This window comes from Anolis carolinensis, chromosome 3 (genome assembly GCF_035594765.1).
Source record: "Anolis carolinensis isolate JA03-04 chromosome 3, rAnoCar3.1.pri, whole genome shotgun sequence".
NCBI classification, from domain to species: Eukaryota; Metazoa; Chordata; class Lepidosauria; order Squamata; family Dactyloidae; genus Anolis; species Anolis carolinensis.
The window spans coordinates 118909581-118935912 of NC_085843.1; the positions used below are offsets into that span (position 1 = coordinate 118909581).

At 38.7% G+C, this 26332-nt stretch overlaps 1 protein-coding gene across 2 annotated transcripts; it reads left to right on the forward strand.

The window, feature by feature from the left end:
- Positions 1-544: 544 nt before the first annotated feature.
- Positions 545-24595, forward strand: dcun1d2 (defective in cullin neddylation 1 domain containing 2). Of its 2 annotated transcripts, XM_062975443.1 has the most exons (7): positions 545-945; positions 3587-3803; positions 11601-11769; positions 14404-14534; positions 21661-21743; positions 21917-22013; positions 23226-24595. In XM_062975443.1, exons 1-7 carry the CDS (start codon positions 943-945, stop codon positions 23303-23305), a joined length of 780 nt encoding a protein of 259 aa, XP_062831513.1. In that variant the 5' UTR covers positions 545-942; the 3' UTR covers positions 23306-24595. The 2 variants fall into 2 exon arrangements, with proteins under 2 accessions (XP_062831513.1, XP_062831514.1); XM_062975444.1 differs by lacking the exons at positions 545-945; positions 3587-3803 and adding an exon at positions 7778-9503.
- The last annotated feature ends 1737 nt before the right edge of the window (positions 24596-26332 follow it).

A 26332-nucleotide genomic window follows, 5' to 3' on the forward strand; every position in this document is an offset into this window, starting at 1 on the left:
CTGCTTTGGACCTTCCACAGATATATAAACCCCACTTGCCTAGTTTCCAATATACCTCACAACCTCTGAGGATGCCTGCCATAGATGTGGGCGAAACGTCAGAAGAGAATGCTTCTGGAACATGGCCATACAGCCCGGAAAACCCACTGCAACACAAAGAATTTTTTTTGCAGTTAAAAAAAAACAACCTCGTTTTTCATGTTTTTTGGTAGAACCAATTAGGAAATGACATTCATAGCCCAGAGACAAAAATCGTGTTACATAACGATAAGTGACAACAGGAGGTTCTCAAACTGCGGGGCTTCCGTCCGAACTATTGAAAAGTTGGAGGCCCAAACATCTGGACAAACAGGCGTGAACTTCAACTCCCATAATTCCTAACAGCCGGTAGGCTGTTAGAAATTGTGGGAGTTGACGTCCAAAACACCGGGAGGGCCCAAGTTTGCCCACGCCTGCTTTACAATAAGGAACACCTTCCAGTGATCAATGATAGCTGGCCCCTCAAAACCCGGAAGTGACATCTCGAGTGGGGCTCCTCCTCATAGCAGAAGTAGTAGTCTGTGGTCCAGTCCGTTAGTGACTTGTGGGTAGCGTAGTTCCCTGTCCTCTCCCCGCTGCCGCGCTTGTCAATGTCAGGCCTTGTGGATGCCTTACTCAGAGCGTGAGCCTCAGCAGGAGTAGTAGCAGTAGTAGCAGCCGCATTACGGGAGACGTAGAGACGACCTTGAAGGAGGAGGCGAAGAATGGGGCAGCGGGGACTTCCGGGTGAATGAAGCCATGGCTGGCGGTTGAGAGGGTCGTGAGAGAAACAGGAGGAGAAGAAGAAGGGGGGGGGGGGGGGGAGTGGAGTCAGTGAAGTGAAGGCGGCCCGGTCCGCGCCTGCGCAGAAGGACGCCGTCGCGGCGGCGAGTGAAGTTGGGTGAAAGCGCCGCTGGAAATAAAATGGTAGGTTGGGACGCGGGACGTTAAGGTGAAGGAAGGAAGGAAGGAAGGAGAATGCGGTTGGCTGGTTGTGGGCAACCGCCTCCTCACTTCGTGTTCCTGAGGAGGAGAGGAGGCGCCTCCTGAGGGAGTCATTCTGTCCGAGGGTCTCCTTATGCTTCTGGGGCAAAGGACAGAGCAAGGGGCTCCCTCAGGCACAAGGCTTAAAGGGCTCCCCTCTCTTTTTGGTCGGAGGGCGGAAAGGGAGAGCGCAGTGCGAGGAGTCCACTAAGCTTGCCCTTTTTTGGGAAAGAAGGGGAGAGAGAAGCCGGGCAGGTGGCTTAAAGCCCGCCCCTTTTTTCCCTTCTCAGTGTGTACTTTAGAATATACAGTATGTGTATGTATGTGCATGTGTGTATATATATACATACACACACACACACTCCAACCCAGAAGAGTTGTAGGTGTTTCCCCTCCAGATTTGGGGATCCTTTACAGAGATACAGTGGATCTTTTCCAGGTGGGACCTGAACCACCTCTCTAAACGCCTACCCTGAAGGGGGTTTATGCCCAGTGTTTTGTACTTGTTTTACTTTACTTATTTGTAAGGAGAGGTCCTGGACAATGTAAACAGTTTCAACAGAAAGCAAGGCAAGTGGACAATTTCAACAGAAACGAGGAAACCATGGAAATAATCAAAATCTGGCTACCAATATTAAAGAAAAACCTCTAAAATGAGGACAGTCAATAAAGAATATTCTGAAAAAGGGAATTCCAGACAAGAAACAATCGGGGGCAGCTAATCACCTCCCAACAAAGGATTCTCCTCAGGCAGGAAGCAGCCAAGCTTTGAAGTTGCAAGGCTATTCAGTGCTAATTAAGGTGGTCAATTGCAACATTCACACTTGCCTCAAACAAACAAGAGTTCTTCTTTCTCCCACCCTGAACATTCCACAGATATATACACCCTACGTACCTAGTTTCCAGTACACCTAGCCTGAAAGTAGTATTGTATACAGTATTTTTTTAAATAATTATTTTATTTCTTCAATTTATTTTAGAGATCCTTTAGAGGTTATATCCAAGGCAAAACCATTAGATTCTTTTACACAGGGGCTTTAATAGTTATTTATTTTATTCATACATAATGAGATCTTTTGTAGATGGGACCCAAGGCAAAACCACTAGATTAGTTTATACAGGGATTTCTTCACAGTTGTGTATTCCCTTTATTTATAGAAAATGAGATCTCTTGGAGGTCGGACCCAAGCCTAAACCACCACATTCATTTGTGTTTCCTATACACCTAGCCTGAAGATGGAGCCTTTGATGGCGCAATGAGTTAAACCCTTGTGCTGGCAGGACTGCTGACCAAAAGGCTTGTGTCGGCAGGACTGCTGCCTGTAAGCTCAGCAGTTCGAATCCGGTGAGCTGGGTGAACTCCCCTCTGTCAGCTCCAGCTTCCCATGCAGGAACATGAAAAAAGTTTCCCACAGGATGGTAAAACATCCGAGCATCCCTTGGGCAATGTCCTTGTAGATGGCCAATTTTCTCATACCAGAAGTGACTTACAGTTTCTCAATTTGCTCCTGACGTAAGAAAAAAAAAGCCTGAAGACATTTTTATACACAGTATTTTAAACATTAATTTTTCCCACCTTTCTCCCGATATAGAGACTCAGTCTTCTGCATAGAGCAAAGTTTGTGGTCACCAAACCACCAGAAAGCCAAGGTGTCACTCTCTCAGCCACCCATGTAGGCGGTTTTGGAGCACTTTGGATTTATGGATAATGGTTCACATGGATGTATATACACAAAATTTTGTTGGCTGCTAAAAAGCCTCAACCTGTTCTGTGGTTGGTTTTATAAGGTGGTTCATAGGCCGCCAGAGCAAAGGTGCCCTGCAGGCAGGCAGGAGCAGCATATGGTGTATTTCTGCCATTAAACTGTCTCCCCTGCTTTTGTACAGAAGGAGAGTTCCGTTTGGCTATAGACCAAGTCGCTGCCATACGCTGCCCTAATCCTTTAACTCGGCAGTTGGCACTACCTCTTTTCTCGCACTGCCCTCCCTTGAAATGGCTGGATCCTTTTAGAGGAAACAAAGTTGACACCTAAGGCCTGAATTAGAAGAAGAAACTTTAGATGTTCTTTAAAAAACACTTTTGCGTTGGCGTCTCAGTGATAAACTGTTTTTTCAAATGATTATTGTTGCCTGTAGAAGCTCTAATAACTTTCAGGCCTTTTCCATACGCCACCACTATCCATAAAAAGAAGAATATGAATCAAAACTCATTAGAGGAGGAACAAAGAAAGAAAACCTCACTGCTTTAAGGGGAAAGTTTTAATGCTTCAGTATAGTAGTTGGTTGTTAAGTACAAAAAGAGGAATTACATTTCATTTTTTCAGTATAATTGCTTCCTGATTTGTTACATAAAACATGTTTGTGTGTTTAAAATATGCATATAGATGCTGTCATTTCAGTTTTCAGAAGAAGGTGATGCCTTTAATTACAGAAGAAAAGGGATTTCCTTGGGTTATCCTGGAGTGAAATGTGTTACCCAACAGGAAAACTAAGCCCTTTTTAAAGATAGGCAGTTATTGTAGAATTCTGAAACAAACCTCTGGATTGGCTTCATTGGCTTTCATACTTCTTTTGCATCCCAAAGCATAAACTTAAATCGTCTCAGAAGGACAAGGTCCGCCAGTTTATGGCAGTTACTCAGGCTGGTGAAAGGACTGCTATATACTGCTTAATGCAAAATGAATGGAAACTAGAAGTGGCAACAGACAACTACTTCCAGAATCCAGACTTGTACTACAAAGAATCCATGAAAATTTCAATAGACAGGAAGAAATTAGAACAGTTATATAACAGGTACAAAGGTAAGTTTTCTGCTTCATTTTTCCATTGAAATTGTGTGCTATTTTAGTTTAATTCCTATGAGAGATAGGGAGGGGTTGTAATCTAAAACACACATAATAAAAAGTAAGTGAGTATTGAACTCAGTGAAATTTTATTCTGGACCAATTCATAGTAAAAATTAACATAGTATTCTGTTGTAATGTTTTTTCCATATGCATAATGATGAGGTGAGCAAACTAAATTTGAAAGTTATCTTACAACATTTTGTATGAAACAATCTGTCTTCAAAATTTAAACACTTTGAGCCCTGGCAAGTGCAGCATTGGTTGTAAGGAAAAGTAAATTAGCCACTTTGTGTGTTAGAAAGGCACTATCAGTTTATAAGTGGTATAAGGGATGTTATGGTATTTGATTAATTACACAAGGAAATTTGTGTTGAGTTGTGGAATTAAACTTTCTGACTCTGATCCAATTCTCCACACAGGTCACTTACTGGAATTACATGTGTAAATTGAATGCTCATCTAGGGCTACTGTTTGCTGTATGGTTTACAGAGAATGTGTTCTCAAGGGCCCATCAAATGCGTATTCATTTTCACACTGGGATGTATATATATGCCCATCAGAAAGCAGGGCTGTCTTAATGGGATAGGCATCACACAATCTTGGAGTGGTTATTGAGAAAGTTTTACCCTTTGTTGTTACTAAAATGTACCTTAGGTGATAAGACAGAGAGAAGGGTCTCTCCTCCAAATCTTACAGTTTGGACAGGCTTATGTGACTCAAATGCATCCAAATTTTACATTCATATTCCTGGCTCTTCCAGAAGATGTTCATTCAAATGCACTTGCACTTGATGATGTGTTTTCTATATATGCTTCTTTTCACAAGAGTCTACAGTATTATCTAATAGCAAAGAATCTTTGCTGTTATCTGAGATACTTGACTTGGGGCTTTGATTCCCTCTCAGGGTAAACAAACCTGCTAATCCTGAAAAAGTAATTTTTTTCCAGAAATGTATTTTAGCAGTTCCTTGTTCTGAGTCTTGTTGTTCATAAGGAGATTGTCGTTGCTAGATCAGGGTACTTATTTTATTGCACATGTCTAATAAATTTGTTTTTCATGGTTTATTACTAACATATAGCTTGCTGAATTTTTTATATAATTCGGCATCTACACAGACAGGCAGAATAGGAAACTTATTTCAATTGTATGTAAAAGTATTATACTATTGAACTACTTATAATCTGCAGTCTGCTTGGATTTTATTCCTTACCCTGTTCTATAACACTTCAGCACATCAATAACATCAATTATTTGTTTCTACCAATCATTTTCCTCTGGAACCACAGATCTGTAAGATTTTTGCTCATAACTGAATCTTTTCCACTTTAATGCTTTTGTTTCTTAGGTCTCCGTTGTTAATATGGACCATAACATAATTGTAAAGTAGACCCTTAGGATCTGCTGTGATTTGGTTCCCATTGTATACAATGGCATAGTAAAATGCAATCTCTTATATAAAACGGCAAAATCAAGGTTTGCTGTCTGGAATGTTACTTTAATATTTTCAAGCCCTGGATGGTTGAATCAGTGGTTAGGGAGGGCTAACTGTACACACCTAATATATTTTCTTCTAGTTTGTTGTTTATATATGATGGCATGTATCTTTGTCTTTAACATCCATGCCGAGACCACATTGACAGGTGCTGCTCAGGATTTCATGGTTGCCATGACGACCATGGGGCTGACTCAAGTTATATCTGGGCCCACGCATCAGGCAGGACACACGCTGGACCTTGTCTTTATTGTGGACGGTGGGACAGTCAGAGTGGAAGAGCAAAACATCCTTCCATTGTCATGGTCTGGCCATCATCTGATCTGTTTAAGTTTCGCCGTGTCTTCTAACCTCCGCAGGGGTGGTGGACCCACTAAGATGGTCCGCCCCAGGAGGCTGATGGATCCGGATGGACTTCTGAGGTCTCTTGGGGATCTTCCTGTTTTGGAGACTGGCGATCCTGTCGATGTCCTGGCTGATCGCTATAATAGTGAGCTGACAAGGGCACTTGACACGATCGCTCCCGAACGTCCCCTCTCGCTGCGTAGAGTCACATCGACTCCTTGGTTCACTGAGGAGCTGGCTGTGATGTAGCGTGCGAGGAGGGGACTAGAGTGCATCTGGAGGAAATCTCAGGATGTGTCTGACCAAGCACGGGCTAAAGCCGCTATTAAGGCTTACTCCGTGGCTCTGCGAGCAGCCAGGAAAGCTTTCACGACTGCCCGCATAGCGTCTGCAGCCAACAGGCCATCGGAGTTGTTCCGAGTTGTTGGGGAGCTCCTGCGGCCTCCCGAGACCCAGGGGCTTCCTGACGACTTGGCAACTCGGTGCAGCGATTTCGCGCACCATTTTGCAGGCAAAGTTGCTCAGATACGCCGTGAGTTGGACTCCAGCTTAACTGTAGTTCCAGCGGAGGTAACCGAGGTACCTGTCTGTCCGATCTTGTGGGATTCTTTCCGGCTTGTTCTTCCTGATGACGTGGAGGGGATTCTTGGGTCTGTGAGGGCGACCACTTGCGCTCTGGATCCTTGTCCTTCTTGGCTGGTTAAGCTGGCCAAAGATGGTGTCAGGACCCAGGCAGCAGAGCACCAATAACCATACACAGAGGCCAGAATCTATCTAATATCTTTATTAAGGAAATATGTAAAGTTAATAAAAGCAAGCGTATGAATTAGTCCAGGAGTAGACCTTTCAGGAAAGGTCAAAATTAGTCCAAAGAAGCAATGTCCAATATGAAATATTAAGGTCCAAAGTTGTAATCCAATAACCGAAACACTCACTTTGCCAGGCAAAGTGAGGGGAGATGACAAGGTCTTTTAGTCCATGAACTTGAACGAGGCTAGGAAGTAACTTGATTCTTGGAAAAACAAGGCTTGGATACAAGGCAGCAAGGAACGAGGAGCAAGGACAAGATCCGTGGTATTTACTTGGCAAAATCCGGGAAACAAGGCAAGGCTGGGTCTTGGAAAGCAAGGCAAAATCCGTGGAAGAACAAGGCTGGAAAACGAAGGCTTGAATCAGGAACAAAGGCTTGGAAGCGGAGTAGCTGTCCACACACACTACTCCAGTTGCTGACGAATTGACTCCGCAAGATCCCTCCGGGAGCAAGGAACCTAAATAGGCCTTGTTTTCCCCACCAGAGAACACTTCTCTGGGGAACCAGAAACGAAAGTCAATCTCTGTGTCCAGATGTATGACTCCCTAAAATTTCTCATGGGAACAGGCTTTAATCATCTGAATGCTTTGCTGCTATTCTCAAACTCCTGCGATTAGCCTGTTGTACTCCTTTCTGCTGGAGAATGTAATTACGGCGCGAAAAAGGGGGAGAACTCGACTCCGGGCTTGTTTGGGAGATTTCTGGAAGACAAGCCTCCTGCAGGTGCAAAGGCTCAATTTCTGGCTGAAATGGTTCCCTTTCTGGCTGAAATGGAGGAAAACCCAAGTTCTCCTCTTCGTCAGTCACAACAGCACTAGGAATGGGACTACATGGCCCATGAGTCATCACAGATGGGTTGTTGGATTGGTTTGTGGCTATTATAAATGCCTCCTTGGGTCAGGGGTCAGTTCCATCCTGCTTTAAGCAGGCAGTAGTAAAACCATTACTAAAAAAGACCTCTTTAGACCCATCTGTATGTAACAACTACAGACCAATTTCCAACCTCCCATTTTTGGGCAAGGTTCTGGAGCGGGTGGTTGCCACGCAGCTCCAGGAGTTCCTCGATGACACTGATTTTCTGGACCGCTCGTAGTCTGGCTTCAGGCCTGGGCACAGTACCGAGACGGCTTTGGTCGCCTTGGTGGATGACCTCCGCAGGGAACTGGACAGGGGGAGTGTGACCCTGCTGATTCTCTTGGACATCTCAGCGGCTTTCGATACCATCGACCATGGCATCCTTCTGGGGAGGCTCTCCGGGATGGGGCTCGGTGGCACGGTTCTGCTGTGGCTCCAGTCCTTCCTGGAGGGCCGTTCCCAGTTGGTGAAGCTGTGGGACACCTGCTCGGACCCCTGGCCTTTGACCTGTGGGGTCCCGCAAGGGTCTATTCTATCCCCCATGCTATTCAACATCTACATGAAACCGCTGGGAGATGTCATCCGGAGTTTTGGAGGGCGTTGCCATCTCTACGCAGATGACACGCAAATCCACTACTCGTTCCCATCTGACTCCAAGGAAGCCCCTCGGATGCTGAACCAGTGCCTGGCCGTTGTGGCGGACTGAATGAGGAGGAACAAGCTGAGGATCAATCCTGACAAGACAGAGGCCCTCCTGGTCAGTCGCGCGTCGGATCGGGGTATTGGGGGGCAACCTGTGCTGGATGGGGTCGCACTCCCCCTGAAATCACAGGTCCGCAGTTTGGGGGTCCTCCTGGACTCCGCGCTGACGCTTGAGGCGCAGGTGTCGGCGGTGGCCGGGAGGGCCTTCGCACAACTCAAGCTTGTGCGCCATACCTCGTGAAGTCTGACTTGACCACGGTGGTGCATGCCTTAGTTACCGCTAGACTGGACTACTGTAATGCGCTCTACGTGGGGCTTCCCTTGAAGACGGCCCGGAAACTACAATTGGCCCAGCGCTCGGCTGCCAGGTTAATTACGGGGGCGAGTTACAGGGAGAGATCTACTCCCCTGTTCAAGGAGCTCCACTGGCTGCCTTTTATTTTCCAGTCCCAATTCAAGGTGTATACCATCACATATAAAGCCCTAAACGGTTTGGGACCCACCTACCTTCGTGACCATATCTCCTATCACAAGCCTACACGATCCCTTCATTCATCAGGGGAAGCTCTCCTGTCCCCACTCCCGATATCCCAGGCCCGCCTTGTGGGAACAAGGAAGAGGGCCTTTTCTGCTGTGCCCCCCCCCCCCCCGATTGTGGAATTCTCTGCCTGCGGAGATTAGGCAAGCCCCCACACTAGCAGCCTTCAAGAAAGACTTGAAAACATGGCTCTTTCGCTGCGCTTTTGGAGAGTAACCATTTTATATTTCTTTTCCGTTACTCCCCTAATATCTATCCTCCAGAATACCCCACTCCCTTATGACCCTGTTCGCTGTGGTTTTTATTTTTATGTCTTTCTCACCCCGAGTTTTAACTTAATGTTCATGTGGTCTGCCCTTGTTTTTATTGTCTCCTTGTTTTATTTTGTAATGGATATTATTTACTGTATTGTTTATTGTATTGTGTTCTGCTGTTCTTTTATATGCTGTTTACATTGTATTGTTTTGGGCGTGGCCCCATGTAAGCCGCCCCGAGTCCCCGTTGGGGAGATGGTGGCGGGGTATAAATAAAGTTTTATTATTATTATTATTATTATTATTATTATTATTATTATTATTATTTGTTCTTTTCCCAGATACAAAAAAGCATAGCTTTTCCTGTTACTGACAAGCATATAATGTTGTAAATTTCTGAACCCCAACATTAGTTATATGGCAGTTCCATTAACTAGAACTGAAATGTATTTCTTTCTATTAAAAATGAAATGTCTTTCTGCAGTCGAGAAAAATAAGCATTAGAGCCACAAAATTTTATAATTGTGTTAATCAGCTACAGTTTTATTAACAAGCAAAGGATTGCAACAAATGTTGGCTGGTAAAAGCAATAGGGCTCAGATTTCTTGTTTTCACAGGAGGAAAAGGCATCCTTTTCTGAACTCACTGTCTGGTGAAGGTAGGTTACAGAGGAGTGGCAGTCAGACACTGAATATATACTTGTTGCAACCTGTAGCATCCAACCATTGTTATTGATACAGTGATAGCCTAATATTCTGCTTCCCTGTGCTATTGCTGAGGTTTTTGAAAACTTGTAACACCCACAGTGGATTATATTCAAAGTTGTTTGTTGGAACACTTTTTAGTTTTACTCAAACTTATTTCATGGCCAGAAGAACTGTACATTACCTATTCAGTGACCATTTGGAAAATTGGCTTTTTTCATTACTATTTTGATGATCAAATACTCCACAGATTATGCAAAGATGTTAGAAAGTAGACTTTAAACAGGATATTTGATATGCACCTGCACTTCAGTGCTTCAGTAGCAGGATCAGGACAGTTATGTGCAGAAAATGGTCTGCACATAACTGTGTCTACTAATACCCTCGTACAGTAATTGTGTGGATTGTTTTCTACGTTTGTTAAAAAACGCTGCTGTGTTACATTTTTATATATATAGCCACATGCTCCTAAGCAGGAGGACCAAAACTGATCCAATTGACTCCAATTATTGGAACATCTTAGGACAGAGTTGTTAATAAGAAAAAGTTCTTTGATTTCAAATTAGATATAAGCGGACTTGAAATTAAGTTCAGGGACACAATCCACTCCCTGTTAACTTCGTTTTCTTTCATATTTCTGCAAAACTCCTTTTTAAAACCCTAGTTCTATAGCTTGTCACAGCCCTTGTGCTATTGGTTCCACAAAAGCTTTGATTCTGTTAGCAGCCTTATTTTTCTTTCTGCATTCCATGGCACTCCCCTTTTCTCTTTACCATGGCACAGATTTCAGCACCCTTTTTGTTTCCCTGTTCCAGAAATATCTCTCCTGATAACCACATTTTTCTCTGTGTAACCAGAAATGACTGTCTCTTCTCATAGGGACCCTGAATCCCTATCTGGTTGTCCAATTTATCTCCTTGAATCTCTGCCCTTTTCTGCTAATAATAATGAGATGGGGCACAAACAAACAAGTTCCTGAGAAGTTTCATGCAGATGAGCCATGCAATAATTGACTGGCTAACACTGGTTCCAGCTCTTTTCTCTCACACACTGAATACAGAGAGAGGACAACAAGTATACATGGTCATGTTCACTTTCTCTTGATTACAGTTTCAGAACTACTAGGGTAAATAATACTTTCCCACTTTTTGCAGTTCCACATTTTGGACTATGAGAAAATTAATCAGTTTGGGCTAAATGCAAAGTTATCAGAAAAGCTGTGGATATTTTTGTGAACCATTACCCCCCCCCTTTTTGTTGTTGTTGTTGTTGTTGTTATTGTTGTTGTTAAACAAAACTTTCTCATTATTACAAATGCAGAGATATAGACAGTAGCCAGGCAGATGATCACAGTATTTCTCCTCAGTTGTTCAATTGGAATGATACTATGTCAAGATTTAGTGTTACTCCAGAGGCATTGAGGGACGAACATAATTCCAAATAAAGCACTGTCATAAGACATGACAATTTGCTTTGCCACAAGTTGCAGTTTCATGCTGCTTAGAATAGTTGGAAAATTTTTATTAAAGCGGCAGAGAATGGAACAAGAACTTTTTGGTTAAGCCACATATTTTCCCAAAACTGGATATTCTCCTGCCTCCCAAACACCTCTTAATTTCCTCTTACATTTCCCATTCCAACACAGAGGAATTCACAAAGACTTTGTATAAGTGGAACTTTTGATTTGTTTGGAATACTTAGACTTAAGCAAGAAAATGCAAGGAAATGGTATCTGGGATTGCCCAGGGAAGTAGAAATGGTGAGTGGGGGCACATTTAGTCTCCATGTTTTATGTTGTGCTGTTTTATTTAAAACATTTAGTGCTGTACTGAAGACAGTTTACAAATAAATCATTCTTTTCATACATTCAAATTCACCATTAGTTCCCTAGAGATATATTTAAGAATTTATATGTGCATATTTTTTCAAGGAAAGGTTACATTTTTGAAATTTTAAGTTTGCAGTAGAAAAAGAAACCAGAAAGGTTTGTGATTAAATGTGATTGACAAGTTCTTAATGTAAAGCATGAATCTTTTTATTTTTTAATTCAGATCCTCAGGATGAGAACAAAATTGGCATTGACGGAATTCAACAGTTTTGTGATGATTTAAGTCTAGACCCTGCTAGCATCAGTGTTTTGGTCATAGCATGGAAATTTAGGGCAGCCACTCAATGTGAATTCAGTAAAAAGGAATTTATAGATGGCATGACAGAACTGGGGTGAGTATGGTTGCTTTTAACAACACTTCAAATTTCTCTTAATTAGACCCAAAGTAAGTTTCTGGAAAAAAACTATACATGTGCATTATCATTAATTGCTTTATTTAATTCATATTGTCCTCCTTATACTCAGATGACCTGAGCTGCAGTCCAAGAAGCCATTTGTTGACAAAGGAACTGTGCATGTATCCGGAGCTTTCTTTGTAGCATTTACATCCACAGCTCCTATAGCAAAGAAAGTAAGCGATTTTTTAAATTGAACAGTGACTTGTCTAATTCTCTGTGGGAACTGTCTCAGTAAGAACTACAAAAAATGCTCTGAGCCATGCACATGATTCCATTATTGTGTGTTTTCCAAACGTTTTAGACTTAGGGCTTTCTGTAGACATAATAAAACAGTTCCCCGGTCTCTAGATCTGACTTGTCCCCTTCACCTAAGTCTATATTTAGATATTTTAAAACACAGTATATTTTTAACCCGGGGGGTCATGATCTAAGTTTTATCAATTGTAATGAGAACTTTAGTAGAATTAGCTTCCTTTAAATCCTATTCTGGGTTCTTAGGTATACCAGGGATGTTATGTTGAGCAATTTTTAAAAAATAAAGCTCACAAGGGAACATGAGTTTTGTCATATGTGTGCTTTGATTTCTAACTGGGCACAGTATGCTTCATCACAACACGACAACTCCAGAGAGTCAATAGAACAGTGAAATTACACACTCGATGCCTATTTTCTCCAGAATGCTTTATTGCTTATTATTTACTTCCATATAAATTCAACAATTCAGTCACAGTTTGAACAGGTCAATGACACCTGTGAGGAATTCTTTCTGTGCACAATTTTGGAATTGTGTTCAATCAAGCTAGATTTTTCTCTAAATCCAGATGCAAGAGCTTTGAGAGCAATTATGAAATTAAATCAACATGAAGAGAGCTGGAACCAGACCCCATGTTTTCCCTCCTCGCCTAATTGTTAGCACTGCTATTGTTGAGTCATACCAGTCTTAGGAATTTCACAGAGTTGCTGTGAAACAGAGTTGCTGTTTTTTGTGGTTTTAGTGAACTGCCTCATCTAGTGGAGGCATTGAAGTCAGCCAAATGAGAGGTTCTGAGGCTAGCTATACTGTCACTTGTGGATGTAAATAAAGTAAGACAGCAGTTGTGCTGACATGTTCCTTCCCCTACAAGGCAATCGGAGTAACAGAATGGCTGCCCTTTTGATTGGCGTTTGCCACAATTGACTTACCAAAGTGCATAGAAGGTGGGATACCTATAAAGAAGTGCATTAAATCATAAAGTAACTCATTAGTTGCAGGCACAATTAAAAGATCATTATAATTCTGTGAAAGTTATTGGCCCACCTCAAAGAATGCCAGCACTGGTGTTTGTAAGGCTGCTTGGCTATGTCCATACATATAGGTAAAATGTAAAGATTCTGCCCTGTTAGTCTGGAATATCAGTTTGCAAAGGGATCTTGTAGCACCTTTGAGACCAATTGAGAGAAAGATAGTGTAGCAAAGGAACAATGTGATGGCTGTAACCTTTCATTTCACTTTCACATACCACTGAGTAGTAGTACTATCACCAGCATTAAATGCAATATATTGGGATTAGAGTATCACATATATTGCTTATATTTTCTGACTCCACTGCAAATCCTCATGTTCCCTTGAATGTAATGAATTTAGTAGCAGCCACAACACTTCCTTTCTGGTTCTCTGCACCATGATGTCTTAAACAAAAAATGGCATGAAAAAGTTTTTGTCCCTAATGTGCTATGTTGGCTGGCAAAAAAAACATAGATTTGTTGGGATAATTTTTGTCCTGGCTGTCTTGTTTGTTTAAAACAAAGCTGTATATAAAACTTGAGAGCATAGTTTATAACTGTTTAGGAGCTAGTGTCAGAACTGTATTCCCTAGGTTTAGATTTCTCTGGATTCAGCAATAAAAAACAAAGGAACAAAGGGACTAAAAGATTTCATCTAATTTAGTTAGTTGGTTTTTGAGTGAATGATCATGCTACCTTATTATTGGAAAGCATAATAATTTTATACTATGCTCATTAGAAGGCACTGTTGTAACAAAAGGTTCATTTCCATCCATCCTGGAATGTATAGTGTCTACAGGAAAACCTGTAGTGTTTTTTTACAGTCCTTTTAATCTTACTTTGTCCTTGTCCTTTTATACAAATGGATAAATGTGCTTTTTTATTTGAATTAGCTAAAGATGTTTTGGCTTTGTCAAAAAAAAAGTTTGCAGCTAACCGACTTCCATGGTGATTAGTACAGCTAAATGATTTAGTGTTGACAATGGGGAAAAGGGTAGAGTGAAAATCATAAAGCAGTTGCTAGTTAAATTAAACTGCATTTAATTTACCCTAGGAATGTTAACTGAATCTTAGCACTTTTCCAAGATAAATTATTGAGATGAACAGGACACTTAAACTTTTTTTTTTGCCTTCCATTTTTCTGCTTGGGGAACCATCATCTCCATATTTACCTAGTAAATGGGTTTGCGGACATGAATTTACCTAAATGTACTTCTGTGTTTTACCTGGTGTTTAGTTTTACTGAATGTACTGAATATAATATAGTTTTTAAATGTCATAATACAAATAATGTCTTTTTACCAGGTGTGATACCACAGACAAATTAAAAGCTCTTTTGCCAAGACTGGAACAAGAATTAAAGGATCCAATGAAGTTTAAAGATTTTTATCAGTTTACTTTTAACTTTGCTAAAAATCCTGGACAAAAAGGTTTAGGTGAGTTCTTTATAAGCTGAACAGAGAAGTCAGTCAATATTATTTTACTAATCAGCTTTTTCTTACTGCAGTTATTAAGGATGCCCTTGAAAGTTTGCAGAATCATTCTGTCCAAGAAGCATCTAACCATATCATTAAGTGGAAAAGGTGTGCAGTCAAAGTGAATACTTTGTAAATTCTTCTAGAAAGATAGATGCATCTACTTAAATAAGCACTTTGTGTTGTTTATTTTTAAAATCTTAAAATGTAATAATTAGAGATATCCAGTTTCATTCTTTTTGGTAATACAAATAGTTGCTCAGTACAGTCAAAACTTATCATTAGTTGAACTGTGTTGTTATTTATTTCCTATGCATTTCATTTATTTATTGTAAATCTCTATCACAGTGTTTCTCAACCTATGGGTCCCCAGATGTTTTTGCCTTCAACTCTCAGAAATCCTAACAGCTGGTAAACTGGTTGGGATTTCTGGGAGTTGTAGGCCAAAACACCTGGGGACCCACAGGTTGAGAACCACTGCTCTATCATGATTTTGTAGAAAAGATTCTACTGAAGACTGTTTATAATATCATAAAACAATCATAGCACAAATAGAACTGTCAAAAATGACATCTTCCAATAAAAATAAAGCATTAAATGCCCATTAGAAAGTGGACAATGAAAGACGCTAGCTGAATTTCTTGGTGAAGAAATTTCCATCATAATTTGATCACCATGGTTAGAAAGGCCTTTTCCTGATCTTCCATAACCAAATGTCTATCTGAGGGATACAACAAGAAGGAAAGAAAGAATTTTGGGTCCTTTAGCAATAAGTCAGAGATGTACATGGAACCAAGTGAGAACAGAATACTAACTGCAGGAATTTTGTTTCATGAATGCTTTGTTAAATATCATCACCCTTTGTAATAGGAATGAAGAATATGTGGACTGCATGCAACCTCTGGAGCCTGTTTTTGGGGCCACCAAACCCCTGGAAACCTAAACATTTGCTTGTTTGATATTCTGAAGAAAATTGTCTGAAATTTCCACTTAAAACTCCTCAAGTGTGTATTCATGGCGGGCAGATTTCCCCATCTTTTTGGTCACCATTTCAAAGGGGAACTAGAGGCAAACAATGGTATTTTGATGTGCTCCTGGGGATATGGCCTGTAGGAGTGCCAATGGGGAAGGATTTTATTCCCAGTCCTGCTAGATTTGCCACCCCTAACTTTAAAGCCAAGATAAACATTCCTTGCTCAAAGTCTTTAGGGTCTGGTGGGCCTGCTTTTGCATTACTCATATAACTTTCTACATAGAAGTTACACATCCACTCTCCCTTAACATGCTTCCTTCTGCATATAACTCACCCTTCTAGGCTATGTGAATATGGACTTATTTTCATGTCACAGGCAATTAGTAAATTAGCTTTGTATTTCTTATTATGAGCCAGTGGGATAGATATAGAACATGTCTTAATTCAAAAGGATTCAAACTAAATGTATAGCTTTGCATCTATATAAAGTCAAAAAGAAAGATATAAACAGAAAATCAACTTATTATATCTAGACATTTTGAAATTTGTGTTTACATTGTTATTCAGAAAAAAAATCCTTAGTGTAATTCCTTGCTGATTAGTAGGCTTTGATCATTTGAAGGCCTTCATCTAACCTTTGTCCCTACTAGAGTCATTAAATCAGTGGAACATTCATAAGTGTTGACACTGAAGTTCTTCTTATTTTGAATATTGTGTTTATTTGGAAATTATAGTTTAAGCTATGGGGTGCTATATGAAAACATTTGTTCTGGGACCTTGCTCAGTTCAAGAGTTTTAATTTCATGTCTGACTAAATCAAGAAAATGCATATTCTAGACAATATGCTTCTCAGGTGTGATTAAAAATGTAGTAAGACAGTATGCTCATAAAACAGGAGTTTTATATATGTGAGTGGTTGGGTTTCAGAGTGGTTTGGGTTAAGTTGCTTGAAAATATTATGCCTGCCAGACATAGGATGTAGAAAGAAATTTGCTACAGTAATATTTGGTATTTGTTCAGATTAGTTCAGATTGGAAATATCTGCATTAACATCTAGCACATGAACATTTTGGATTTTAATTCAATGTTATTATGGGGTGAGACTTGCGACATTGATAAGCGTACATTTTCCCAATGTTCGAGGAGATTTAGAATAACCTTTTTCCATACTCATTCAAACCATGGTTTAGCTGAAAGTCTTTCCTAAAACTTTTCCTAGAACTACTATTTATTAATAATAGGTGAGTCTTTCATTTCAGGTTCGCCAAGGTATGCATCTCTTGTGTAGGTTACTTGATGGGAAAATAATGTATTGATTCATCAACTTAAAATGAAATAGCATTAAAATCTTGAAAAGAGATTTCCTGGTTTTTGGAACATAGGAATATATAACTTCCAAAGAGTCAGTCCATTTTAATGTTCAAAAAACATTGATAGTGTACATCAAAATTTAAAAAAAGAATGTGAGTTATTTGTCCTAGAGAGCCAGTGTGGAATAACATGTTGGAATATGACTCTGGCCAACTATGGTCTGACTCCCTGCCAGGCCATGGAAGCCCCCTGAGAGACCTTGGACAAGTCACATTTTCTGTTTGAGTCCCGCATTAGCAAATCTCTGAATAAATCTTGCCAAGAAAGTTGGAGTCAACTTGAAGGTACAGAACAAATCCTATATAGTTCATTTCTAAATTCAGAAAATTGTGCCCTATGTTGAAATCATAATTCTTATTGATTATAAATCTACGTGTTTATGAATCTTGTAAAACTGAATCTATATTTTAACTGCTGGTCCTGTGACTACTGGGGTTACATAGATAGATAGCAAATAACAAAGAGCAGCATGGTGACTGACCAGTCTTGTTATGCATCTGAAAAGAAAACAATTTTAGTACTAGATTTAGCCATGAAAGTTTATGCCAGGCAGCTCAGTGTTAAACACGATGTTCTTTATAATGCTTATTAGTTTACATGACGTATTCTATTAGATTTAAAATCAGTGGAAAGTAGGAAATGCTATAATACTTAACTAGTCACTTGTCTGCAATCTTATATATGTTCACCTGGGAATAAGTCCTATTGAACTTAGTAGAATTTATTTGTAACAGACATGAACAAACAGTTGCTGTTCATTACAGATAGAATGCACACTTTATATTTTTTAATTTCTATCTATAATCCTAGAAAATTGCCAAATGGCATTCCATATTTTAAAGAGGAAAGCCTTTAAATATTTTGCAAATAATCCTAGTACATGGACAGGTTTTAGGTAGCTACTCTAAATTGAAGTTGGAAAATTTACTAGTAAATTGAGGTGTAGATTTTTCTAGTTTTTATGCAGTTTTTCCATGCCCCTGACACTGCTGCCAAGCTGCAACATTGTTCCAGTTGAATTCACATGAGTCAGAAGTTGTTGACTCATAAGTTAGACATGAACATTTTCAGTACTGTACTTGATTATGGCTTCGCTGTCAGTGTGGATAGAGTTCTTATGTCTCGGTAGAAAACGTTTCATTTGTCGAAAGAAGTAATGCGATTCTTATTGACAGATTAACTTAATTGAATTTTTATTCGGACATACCAGTATTTTCCAGATCACAATTTTGAATTTAAATTACTGCAGAGCTACAACAATATATTCTACTTTTCAAACATAAACCCTCCTAAAATTACATATTTAGCTGAGCCTTGCAATTTATTCTGATTGCTCATGAATAAACATAGTCTAGTTTTAAATTTGCCTCAAATTGGCATGTCATTATGCACTTGTTTAAGAAGGAGTAGCAATGGCAAGTTTTCAGCCAGTTTTCAAAACAGAGATCTTCTTAACTTAATCTATCACGCCAAAGGAATGCCAGCCTTATCTTAGAGGCTCAGACAGGATAGCTGTGAATGACATTGGTGAGGGCTTACAAGATAAAGGTACTATCTTGAGATGGAAATATTTGTGTTCATGCACTGAGAATCATTTAAGAATATACCCACAGCTAATATTTTTTTTCCAGTTTAACATTGTCTCACAACCAGAGTTGGACATTGAGGAAGGCTAAAATCCATGGTGTATCCTAGAGAAATAATAGATTACAGCTGCTTAAATGTATGTAGATTTGATATGCTTATTGCTAGAAGGTCTTCTCCAGCTGATAATGTCTCAGTAGGTTTTCCCGCAGTCTAGATTTCCTGAAGCTATCCCTGCTAGTCACAACAAGGAACAGATAGTGTTTAGTAGTCTTCTTGTTGCCTCTAGCTTCTAGGCTGTTTCAGTCTTAAGGATCCATGCCAAAGCTCTCTCTACTCAAATCTCTCCTTGAAACCTTCTGGTGTTGGGCTCTGCTGTATGCATAATGCTTTGCCAGTGTCTCACAACACAGATTCCTGTTGTTCTCAGGTGATCTGGATCCCCAGTCTTCTCCCAAAAAGAGTTCTCCCAGAATGACTTTTTCTTTATTTTCCTTTTTTCTTTTATTTATCTAACTTCTCCCAGTGATTTCATGTATTTATTGAACAGCACTTACTGGGGACAGAACTGAGCTCAGTGGTCACAGTGTCAAACAGAAACCCCAACTTCTAAGTTTGCCTCTCTATGAATCACTGGAATCACTGTAAAATAGTTTCCCCAGGCTCTACCTCGGAGAGATAGCCCAGAATGATACTATGATGGATAGTATCTAAAACTGCCGAGAGTGCCATCAGAAGCAACACGTACTTCTTAATGTCCAATTCCTGTTGCAGGTCAAGGTGACCAGTGCTGTGCGTATCCTAAACAAGACTTATATCTTGGGTACAAATCATTCATTTCAACCAGGAATCCCTGCAGCTGGGAGGATCTAATTCTGATTCTATTTCTTTACTATATTGTATTTGTGGATATTTTCCCCCAGTAAATGGTTTTATAAGCTGGGTGGGATCAATCTGGTCATAATGAGGTATCAACTATTCCCTTTAATTGTTTGAACAGTCCGCTGCTGGTTATTTCAATGCTGATGCTTTTTAGTTCCCCAAGGACCCCGTGTCCAAATTTTCAGGCTGCACATGTTGAAACATATCTAATTACACAGTCCAAGCAGAAGCCAAGGTTATGTTTCCTGGATCTGCCTCAATTACAGTGTCAAAGTCAGACTGAATCTGAATGATTGTGCTTGCAAAGTATTGTGCAAATTCTTCACAGAACTTGTTATCTGGGTTCTGATTTGTTCTCCCTTCCTCACTTCCTTAGCTGTCCTCACACAGCAACCATCAACTGTCTCCAGCATTTAATTTTATTTATATCTGGCCTTACTCCCACATGGGATCAAAGTTAGTACATAGTATAGGTTAGAAGGTCTTCTCATATATCCTCAACAAATGTGCCCTTGAAAGTGGTACAGTAGAGTCTCACTTATCCAACATAAACGGGCTGGCAGAACGTTGGATAAGCAAAAATGTTGGATAATAAGGAGGGATTAAGGAAAAGCCTTATAAACGTCTAATTACGTTATGATTTTACAAATTAAGCACCAAAAACATCATGTTTTACAACAAATTGACAGAAAAATTAGTCCAAAACACGGTAACGTTATGTAGTCATTACTGTTATTTATGAATTTAGCACCAAAACATCGCAATATATTGAAAACATTGACTACAAAAACATTGGCTACTAACAAATTGACTACAAATAAAGATAGAATTTCATAAAATGAACTTAGAGTAGCAACATCGTTGGAAATTAAATCCATAAAAAGTCCAATCCTTTCTTTCTAGAGAAAAAGCTGTGGATCGGGGTGGGAGGCAAACTGCGTTGAATAATCCAGAATGATGGATAAGCGAATGTTGGATAAGTGAGACTCTACTGTGTAACAAAGATAAAGTGGCCCTAAGAATCTTCGAACTTGGGTTTATTTATATAGGACCAAAGTTGGATAAGATTGGATAAGTCATACCCAGCACTTCATACCATTCAGACCGCACACTGTGATTTACAGATCTTATGATACGTCTAGGCCAAAATCTTTTCCAAACATTTTCATGATTGACTTTTAAACAAACACTACAGTTTTGAATATGTTTTACACTTTGACTCATTTAGATATAATGTGGCTCAATAAGCCATATTGTATTAAACCAGCAATTAAATCTGGGCTCATTCACAAATCTTAACCCTTACACTGCCTGTGGCACTTTATTACTGATCTCTTAGATCTACAATTCCCCATATTGTTTGTTATGAAAACAGTTGATTTAATGTTGTTAAATGACATAATGCCATTGCAAGTTAATTAATTACTCTTAATGGCATTTGTAAGTAATATTTAGAAGTATTTTTTCTCTTCAACAAGTCACTGGAATTAAAATAATAATGCTGTTTTTGGTTTTATGTAACTCTGGGACTATAACTCAGGAACTGCTTTAAGGTCGGCTGAGGAGGCCCTGCTCTCGGTCCCATTCCCTTTGCAAATGCAATTGGTAAGAACAAGAGACAGGACCTTCTCAGTGGTGGCCCCTCAGTTGTGGAACTCCCTCCCCAGCGACATCAGGCAGGCCCCATTCCTTCTGGTTGTTAGAAAAAAGTTAAAGACTTGGCTCTGTTCACAAGCATTTGAAGAATAAGTTATCATGGAATTCAACATAGTCTGAAGAAAGATTATGAGCAAGGATTATGGATGAATGGAATTGTGCACTTTATGTTTTAAATCTATTTATTGTTTATGTGTTTTATTTGTTCAATTGTTTTTAACTCTTTTAGTGGATGGGATGTGTGTTTATTGCTATGTTTTTAAATGGCATTGAATTTTGCCATAGTTGTAAGCCGCCTTGAGGCCCCTACGGGGTGAGAAAGGCTGGGTATAAATTAAGCAAATAAATAAATAAATAAATAAAATTTAATGCAATGGAGGCATAAATTTAAAACAAAAAGGTAAAGTGTGCATATTATGAAAAGTATACAGACTACATTTTTTCCCAAAAGCATTTTAACAAAGCACAATTTCTAAGCAACTATAATGAAGATACATTACATTGAAGGCACATTTTTGTTTGGGTTTATGTTTGTCATTCATGTATTTCATGGTTCACTCTTTTTATAGCAAGAGGTCTAAAATATGATTCATATGATTATGTTATGCTTATATCTTTCAGATCTGGAAATGGCAATTGCATATTGGAATTTAGTCTTATCAGGAAGATTTAAATTTTTAGACCTTTGGAATAAATTTTTATTGGTAAGTGCATGTTGCCTTTTTATTGTATTTCTGGCACTATGAGAATGATTTCACAGAAGCATTTGCCACCTTGACCTTTTCATTTCAAATCAAATGTAATAATTTTGATCTGAGTTTTACAATACACAATTTTAAAATGGCAAATGTCAGATTGGTTTTTTTTTCTTGCATAGGAGCATCATAAAAGATCTATTCCCAAAGATACTTGGAATCTTCTTTTAGATTTTGGAAATATGATTGCAGATGACATGTCAAACTATGATGAAGAAGGTAACTCATGAGGATCTTCAAAATGAAATATGATGGTCTAGAAGTAATATTGCTCTTGGCCCAGGATATCATTACTGTCTTGACTCTGTTGTCCTCTATGTTGTAACTTAATATGTATTTGTATAATCTGGAGATTGACCCTTTACCTAGGTAGACCAATAGAACTGGATAATTGGGAATACCTATGTAATAAAGAATTCAAATTTACGCTATCTGGATCAATTAGGGAGAATCAGTATAAAACGTTTTATAGATGGTATATCACCCCAGCAACATTGGCAAAAATAGACAAATCACAACAAGGTATTTGCTGGAAGTGTAGGAAACAGAAAGGGATATTCTTCCATATGTGGGGGACCTGTGTGACCATACAGGCATTTTGGGATAAGATAAGTAAGGAGACAAATAAAATGCTACATAATAAGATTTTTAAAAGCCCATGATTGTGTCTATTAAGTTTACATAGAGAAATCAATCATCAAAATGACTAAGAAATATACCAATATAACTTTGCCGTGGCAAGATTAACCATAACCGATTAAAACAGTTTATTTCCACAGGTTACAAAAAGCATGATAAGTCTGAATCCAACCCAGTTAATTTTACATAAATTGAATGTGAAGACAAGATAGGTTCTGTAGGTCTGTAATTTTGTTCTTAAGGTGAATTTGTTTGTAAGTCGGAACAGGTAAAAAGTGTAACTCTAGCCATTAAATTTTTTTTGATAGCATAGGAAAGGATTAACACCCCCATAACAATTAGTTTGCCCCTGTTCAGAAGATTTCACATCACTTTCTGTCCCTGTGATAATTGGATTTTGAAAAAATGTGGCTTGTTGTGGAAACGAGGATTGGTGAGAAAGCTTCAGTAGAGACACCTTTTCCTCATGATAACTCTTCCAGGAGTGATTAGGGGTAGATTTCCTCTCACTTCCTTTTGTCTCACCCTGTTTGTAATTAGGAGTTGGATGTCTGTAACTCGGGGACTGCCTGCATAAATATAGATTATTTTGGCTACATGTAGATGAGGTGCATTGTACTTCACTATTAAACACTTGGCTGTGAAATTTATTTTTCTTGGAAGATTTCATCTGTTGTCATGTGACTAGAATATGTAGGGTTTTGAACAAATAGCAGTGAGATAAATCGTTTCAATTTTAATGCATCTTAAACATTCAAAGTTTTGGTTTTAAACTGTTTGACTTTTCTTTAGGAGCTTGGCCTGTTCTAATAGATGATTTTGTGGAATATGCGCGGCCAGTAGTCACAGGAGGAAAACGTAAAGCATCCTAACCATAGACTCTTCTTAGTAGACTTAAATCTGCAGTCTGAACTGCATCAGGTAATGAAGACATTTTGGCCAATAACTGTGCACACTGACACTGGTTTCGAATGTCTTGGTGGGATGCCACTGACAAAATGGAAATCACTACTTCTGCTTCAAGAAAATGATGGCTGACTAATGGACACTGCAAGATGAAATTCAGAAGATAACCCTCCGGCTGTTTGTAGGATATTGGCTTCAATTATTGTACTGGTTGTATCATATAGGATGTAGATCTTGCATGATTTTATACTTTGGAGAAGTTTTAACTAGAGGCCATTTTAGTAAAGTTTTGACAGCACAGCATGCCATTCAGTTCATGACCCAGGGTGAACACCAGCAGTTACATAATTACAACTGTATTATATTGTACTTATATTAAAAGCAGTATTTGTGGTATATAAATTAAATCCCTAAATAAAATGTGTGGTATGTGGTATTTTTATACAAATATAAAACATTGTTGAAATAATGCTGTAAAAAATTTATGGACAGATCTCTTCAGCTTGGTGCCAAGATTCTAGATTTATAGTGAGGCTGATGAGATCCACTATTTAAAAGCTTGATTTTTTCATTTTAAAAGTGACCTGAACAAGTTGCATCTGTACTTGATCAGTATGTAGCAACACAATGCGTGTATTGTGTAAACGTTAATACATTAAATTCAGAATTAACTTTGGTATTTCAATATCATAATATAATAATTGAATCAAATATTGTAGGCATATTATGATCTAGCCCATGTTAAGACCATTTTACTTCCACTGATTTCAGTAAAATTGCAGTGTGTGTGTATGTTTAATTCTCCCATATGAAGTGTTCTAAAAATGCTTAATAGTGTAATCTTACTTAGGTCTCTTCTGGGGTAAAAGCCATTGTATTCACTGGGCCTTACACTTAGGTCAGTGTGTATTGAACCATAGCTGAATTGTACTTTGCAAAGTGGCTAGTTGAGAACTGATGTTGCACTGTTAGATTAGGGCTCACACAGGAGTTGCAAGTTGATCTAAAATGGGATGCAGCAATGGCATCACAAATAAAAATCTAAAAAAGAAAACTAGTTGATTCAAAGCAGAATTGTTCGTCCTGAGCAGCATGGGTGACCTTAGCCAAAAGTACCTTTTTCACACTTGCATGCCTTCTAAAACTTCCTCTTCTGCATAGTTGTCAACCATTACAGGAGTTTTACTATCCCTGATCATCCTAAAGGAAAACAAATAGAGAATGTGAGCAAAAGAATAAACTTGCATTGGTCTCCATTGTGTGTATTGGTTTAATATAACACTTGTGGTAAAATATGTTAAACTCCTCTGTGAGTTCTAAAGTACTCACATGTAATTCCAGGCCATCTGACATCAAAGTGTCCAATTTCACAGTGAAATTAAGGCTTCAGAATAGCAAGGGTAAATCTATTGTTTAGTGGGAAATGTGGAAACTGCATGTTGCCAATCTGTAGTTCCACCACTAGATGCCAGTATGCCATGTAATAGATCTCTTTCATCTGACGGCCAGGCACTTAGCCGATAATCTATGAAGTGTCTAAGCACAACATGATCAGCTCCCTTGGAGTGTTTTGCCAGAAATACGATAGTATATGCCACTACTTTTATTCCAATAAAATCTAAAGCAGGTAAGTCTCAAAAGAGCTATAAGGAAGTTCCTTTTAAATTCAATAACATATAAATGATTTGTTCTTAAATGTTCAACTTCTAATGATTTCTAATAACCAGTCACCTTTTTTGGTTGCTTTTGAATCCAAGTGTTACATTATGTTATAATATAATGTAGAGAATAACACTGAAACAAGATATCTTAGTGGCATATGATTAGAGTTGACCGGCTCAGTGTACCTTGTTCTTGGGATGTTTTTTGGTTCTATAAGGCAGTATTCAAAAAATAAATTCTTAGCTGAAACTCTATAAACATTTTTACATTACTTTGCTATACAGTATCACCATGGGGATCTCAAGGTTAACAAAAATAGGACAAAATGGCAACTGATAGCAACTGGATACCTAAGTACATTCTACATGTGTGAATTAAACAGTTTGTTCTGATATGTCTACTTAAATATTACACAACGTGCTGTGTGTGAGATTGACTAAAGGCGTTCAATTAAATTAATATAGTTAATTTTTACAATTCAGTCCAATGTGGTGTTCTAAAATACAACAAAATTCCCTGAGGGTCAAGGAATTTGTAATGGTATAATGTCTTAATTTATTAGTTTGTTATATATGGTTTATGTAGTGTATATTCTGTTTAATTGGTTATATGATTTTTTTGTTGAATTTTTTATATTACATAATTTTTGCCACTTTTAACCATTGTACGCCACTTTGAATCCCACCCATGAAAGAGAAGCAGAATAAAAATAAATAAAACAAAAGGTTTAAAAAGAGGAAAGAATGCATAAAGATCGTAAACGGAGAAAAATGTGGCAACCACAATTGAAGTCCTCATCCCATCCTTGCAGTACATCATAAAACAACCAAGACTTGTCCTAGACCAGCCATGAATCCATGAAAATGCAACATGGATTTTCAGGACAGATTCATACTTCTCAGCAATAGGTTTTGGAAAAACTGGTTTGCCTTTCTAACTGCTACAGGAAATGAAAGAGGTGTGCTCTATGAAATGTTGACAAGCTTATATTTTTAAGATGATTATTCTAAAATAATGGTTCATGCACCTCTCTGGTTTGTAAAACCATGTTTGTGTTGTTATAGTAAGAAATAACTCCAATGCCAGATGCTATGAAGAAAATACTAAAGATTTTTTTTTCTTTTAGCAGCTCTTGTTAATATGTGAGTTAATTTACAAAATTGCCTCTTTTCTTTATAGTTCTATGAAGCTGTATCACATACTTGCTTACATCAACTAAATTAAATCTCAGATCTGCTACTTCTTTATCAAGAGGAAATAAAGAAGTAGTTGTCCAAATTATTTTAATCACTCAAATGAGGACATGGGCAGAAAGGACTTGCACTCATGAA